Here is a 4541-nt window from a genome sequence, read left to right on the forward strand (position 1 = left end):
TTTCTTATAATCAAAGTTTATTTAAGATTTCAAAAAACATGTTTTTAACTGATATTAAAATAATATCATATATAAACAAATTTGGAGTCTTAAGATTTATTTTTAAGTCAGCGTTCGCCCGTGAATAGGCAAAAAAAATCATATTTGAATGCATATTTCTGAACCCTCAGTTTTTAAAATAAATAATGCAAAATGGTCCAAATATTTTTATTAAAAATATGTTATTTTTGTTGAGAGAGAAACAAAGTTGAATTTTAGGTGACAATAAAATAAAATGATTTTATATAATATAAGGTGCACTAACCAATAAATCTTGGTGGGTATTTCACGAAAATCAGTAACATTGTGTGTCTGTTTGTGTCATGAGATGATTTAAACGGGTCACACAGGTTAAGATGATTGCATACGAAATTAATAGATTTCAAAAATAAAATAATATATTCTTTATAAAATAAATAGAAAGTCTACAATATGTGCAAATAACATTTTCTCACCATCAAAACTTAGAACCTGTTATACATAAAAATCAATTAATTGTTTCTAATACAATTTTTTTTCCGATCAATCACAATCCGCCTTTTAAAATAAAACAGAAACTACACATTTTTTATTTTATTCCTCGTAAATGAAAGTATTAAATTTCATTTTAATTAATAATAATTTTATATATCGATGTGAAATTTTTATTACATTATTATTATTTTTAAGTCGACAATTTTGTTTACATGTAGTGTGATAATAATATAATGTTGTTTTTAAACTCTGCATTGCATGACTCATTTTGTAGAACACGAATGTTTTTCTGCTTTGAAGAGAATCATAAAAGTTTTACTAGGAAAGATTTCTGAAGCGATGATCGTTGCAGCAGCAGTACTTGTCTGCAACACACAAAGATGACAACTTGCTGCGGCCAAAGGACAGAGAACAAGCCAATAACACCTGCCACTGTCAAGCAGAATCACACATGGAGGTGGGTTTCTCAATTCTCTCTCTCACGGACCTTCTTTCAAATGGGTTATCTCACTGCCAAGAAAAATAATAAAATGGAATTCACATTGTTTCGAGTGATCAGTGGCATGAAAACGGAAGAACATGATGGTTGGAATGCTCTCGAGTGCCTCAGAGGGAGATTACTAGCAGAGAGACAGGCTTCAAAGGTTGCCAAAGAACAAGCAGAATCATTGTGCAACAAGGTCATTTTCATACATTGTTTCTTGTTTCCTTCAGATAATTTAGATCAGGGAAACAAAATGACATAACTTTCTGGTTTCTGCTTGATAAACTTTATTCTGTGATTTTATTTTTGTCTCCCTAAAAATAAAAATCTTGGGTTTTAGCAGTTTAATGAGCTGGAAAAGAAGCTTAAAGAAGAGATTAAACTAAGAGATAAAGCAGAAAGAAAGCTTAAGCTTTTAAAGAAGAAGCTTGAATGTTTCAATGTGTCCACCGCGTCATTACAAAAATGTCATTCGGGTGAGAAATGTGATATCTTCTACGGATCATCTTTGTGTAGTGAAGCTTTGTTAGAAAATGAAGTCCGCAACCACAATGTTGCACTAGAACATGCACTCGTTCATACCCACAATAGTTCATTCACCACCAAAGATGGTGATTCTCTGTTAACTGATACTTCTAGTTGTAATTCAGACCTCGGTAACTTTCTCCCTCAAATTCCAGGCAAGACGCCAAATCAGAGTTCAGATAATTTGAAGAATGGCGAAAATAGGTGTTCCATTTGAAATTGAAGTCACATTGCACTTGATGAAATTTTGGATCTTTTAGTTGAATTTGTTGGCTGATTTCGGTTGTTTCGACCTTAGGCTTTCACTATGAAGCTCAAAATCACTGGGAAAAGGTTATAATTCTCAGGGTAGCTATGGCTATTATGGCTCAAATCTAAGCCCTGCTCAAGCTTCACCTGAAATGATTAGTCAGAATCCAAATCCTAGATTATAGTAGCAGGTATTACATTAGAAAATGTGGAGACATTATATTAGACGAGTAGTTTTTGTCCTTCGATTTAATTTGCTTGTGTTGACTAATTACCAATTTCAACTTAAGATGTGTTTCGGCCTTTCTGGGCTTCTAGTTTGAGCTCAAAACCACCATGGCACTGCCATTAGTTGCTGTGACTTTTCCAGCAACTTTGACATAAAACAAAACCAATCAATTAAGAGTGTTTGAAGTCATAAATGCATAAAGAACAAGTCCAACGATAAAAATTGGCCCACATTATAACTGCATATTGAGATATTAACAAAAAGTGTGGAATTTGTATTAGTGAATGGTGTGATAACTTGATTGGTGTGAGGCAGTAGCTTCCATTTACATTATAAAACTTGAACTTGCGAGCTTCAGCATACTGCTCAGATGGCAAAAAATCAGAATCATTGGCTGGCAAACTTGTCTACATCATGGATACATCTCACTCAATGTTCAAGATTATTCAAATTGATTAAATTCAAAACTTTAGTTTCCCGTGATTGTTTATTTTGCTGGATTTTTTTAAATGATATTGTATTTGTGAAAAACTTTCATTTTCTTTCTTCAAAGTTACTCTAAATGACACTAACCTGTCTAATTTCGAAGTTTTTTTTTGTTAATTAAGTTTTAAGCATGGATAAGTTTGAGTATTTTAAATTGAATCTTTATTAAATCTTTTTAGTCCATTGAGTACTCAATTTTTATGTTTTTTAATTAAATTTGTATAGTTAATTTTTCTATTAACGGAGCGGTGTAACTATTATTTTGTTTATGTGCAATACAATAAAAATTACGTACGTGATTAAATTTTTTATATTGAATATATAGATATAATATTGTATTAATAATGAAAAAATATGGACTAAATTCAAAATATAAATAATAATAACAAACGATAAAAAGAAAAAAATAAAATATGTATTTAATAACCTAATCGTTTGAGAGATTTGAAGATATATATTTAATGTATGAAATAATGTGAAATAACCGAATAATTTTTATTGTTCTCACGAAGTTATTGTGTTTTTTTTTTTATAATTTCATATAAAAAAATAAAAGTTATCTATTATGTTTTCAACAAAACAAATAAAAGTTATTCAAATGTTATTATTTGTAATACCACGCATATATGCATTATTTATTTAACAGTAAAAATTAAACAATCGATTTAATTAAAAATATAAAAATTTGAAGTATTTATTAAGGTAAATTTTTAATAAAATTTAAATAAAAATATTTAAATTTATTATGAATTTAAATCAAACTTTATATTTTATATATTTTTAATAAAATGTCATTCACACTATTTTTTTTTCCATTTTATGATTAAATTCTTAGTAAAATCAAGATAACAATACAAGATCAAAATGTGTAGACAGTAAAACATAAAACCCCTACTTAGATACATACAAGATCAAAATGTGCTAACGTCTAATTTCTATTTAGCAACTGAAAAACTAAAAGATAGAAACTTATCAATATCAAACTAACGCCAAAACAAAATAACACTAATCATTAAAAGGGATAGAAAGGGATTAGGGCCCTATGGAATCTACTAGATACAACAAATTAATAAATAAGAAAAGGAAAAAAAAAGAGGGATAGACTGAAGAGCCATGGAATGTACTAGATACAATATTTAATAAATATATGGTATGGTTTTACATTTCATGGTATATTGTATGATCTTGTTCCTTGTCTACTGCTAAGATGGTTTGAGATATGACATTGTTACGTGGTTACATTCTCATCATTATGACTTTATTTCATGTGAACATGTTACATGTCGTAGGTCAAATGTTGGTCTTGCTTTTGTTAAGCAAGTCATCATCTTAATTACTTTATTTAGAAGTTAGTGATTATTTAAAAGTTAGTGACAATATAATGACAATATAATGCCCAATAATTGCACAACTACTTAGATATATTAAAATGTTAAGATAAGCTTGTTGGAGGAATACAACTTCTGGAGTATAAAAATTATTACAATGATACCTTTGTTTCAATTCCAACGATATGGTTCAAAACGAAGGTTTTATGGTTACAGTAAAACGAGGTTGTTATCGATGTAAAATAATAAGTAATTTTTATTCGTTGTAAAATGATTTTTTGTGATAACTTATCTTAATAAAAATAATATAAATTGGTTCATGAAGTAAAAGTTAAGTTTAATCGTTCAAAAGTTTTTAATTTTCAAGTTTAAATGAGAGTTCTATCTCTTATCATTAATGTTATTGTTCTGTTGAACTAAAGTACTATTGATAGGAAACATTTATGTTAAAATCAATGTTTGTCTAACAATAAATGTGCAATCAATTTAATCAACTACCTAAATACCAAACCTATATTTATAGATTTTGGGATGAGCTTTTGATTAATGAGAGTAATGATCTAACTTATGGTTAATGTAATTATTTTTAATATTAAATTTGTTTACAATTCGACCAATCGGTTCACCGATCTGTTCATATGGGACCATAACTTAGTTGATCGTTCATGACTGACTAGACGATCATACTGTACATAAATTATTTTTATTTTATATAAAATATAATATC

The 4541-nt window shown here is 28.4% G+C and overlaps 1 protein-coding gene across 1 annotated transcript; it reads left to right on the forward strand.

Annotated features, from left to right (window-relative positions):
• Positions 1-776: 776 nt before the first annotated feature.
• Positions 777-2042, forward strand: LOC108328552 (uncharacterized). Its single transcript, XM_017562433.2, has 3 exons — positions 777-970; positions 1073-1193; positions 1341-2042. Exons 1-3 carry the CDS (start codon positions 894-896, stop codon positions 1737-1739), a joined length of 597 nt encoding a protein of 198 aa, XP_017417922.1. The 5' UTR covers positions 777-893; the 3' UTR covers positions 1740-2042.
• Positions 2043-4541: the final 2499 nt, after the last annotated feature.

Source organism: Vigna angularis, chromosome 2 (genome assembly GCF_016808095.1).
Source record: "Vigna angularis cultivar LongXiaoDou No.4 chromosome 2, ASM1680809v1, whole genome shotgun sequence".
In the NCBI taxonomy this organism is placed as follows: domain Eukaryota; kingdom Viridiplantae; phylum Streptophyta; class Magnoliopsida; order Fabales; family Fabaceae; genus Vigna; species Vigna angularis.

Coding starts and splice junctions, on each gene's coding strand:
- LOC108328552 (XM_017562433.2), top strand. CDS start 894: ATGACAACTTGCTGCGGCCAAAGGACAGAGAACAAGCCAATAACACCT. Junction 971..1,072: donor AAGCAGAATCACACATGGAG/GTGGGTTTCTCA, acceptor TCGAGTGATCAG/TGGCATGAAAACGGAAGAAC. Junction 1,194..1,340: donor CAGAATCATTGTGCAACAAG/GTCATTTTCATA, acceptor GGGTTTTAGCAG/TTTAATGAGCTGGAAAAGAA.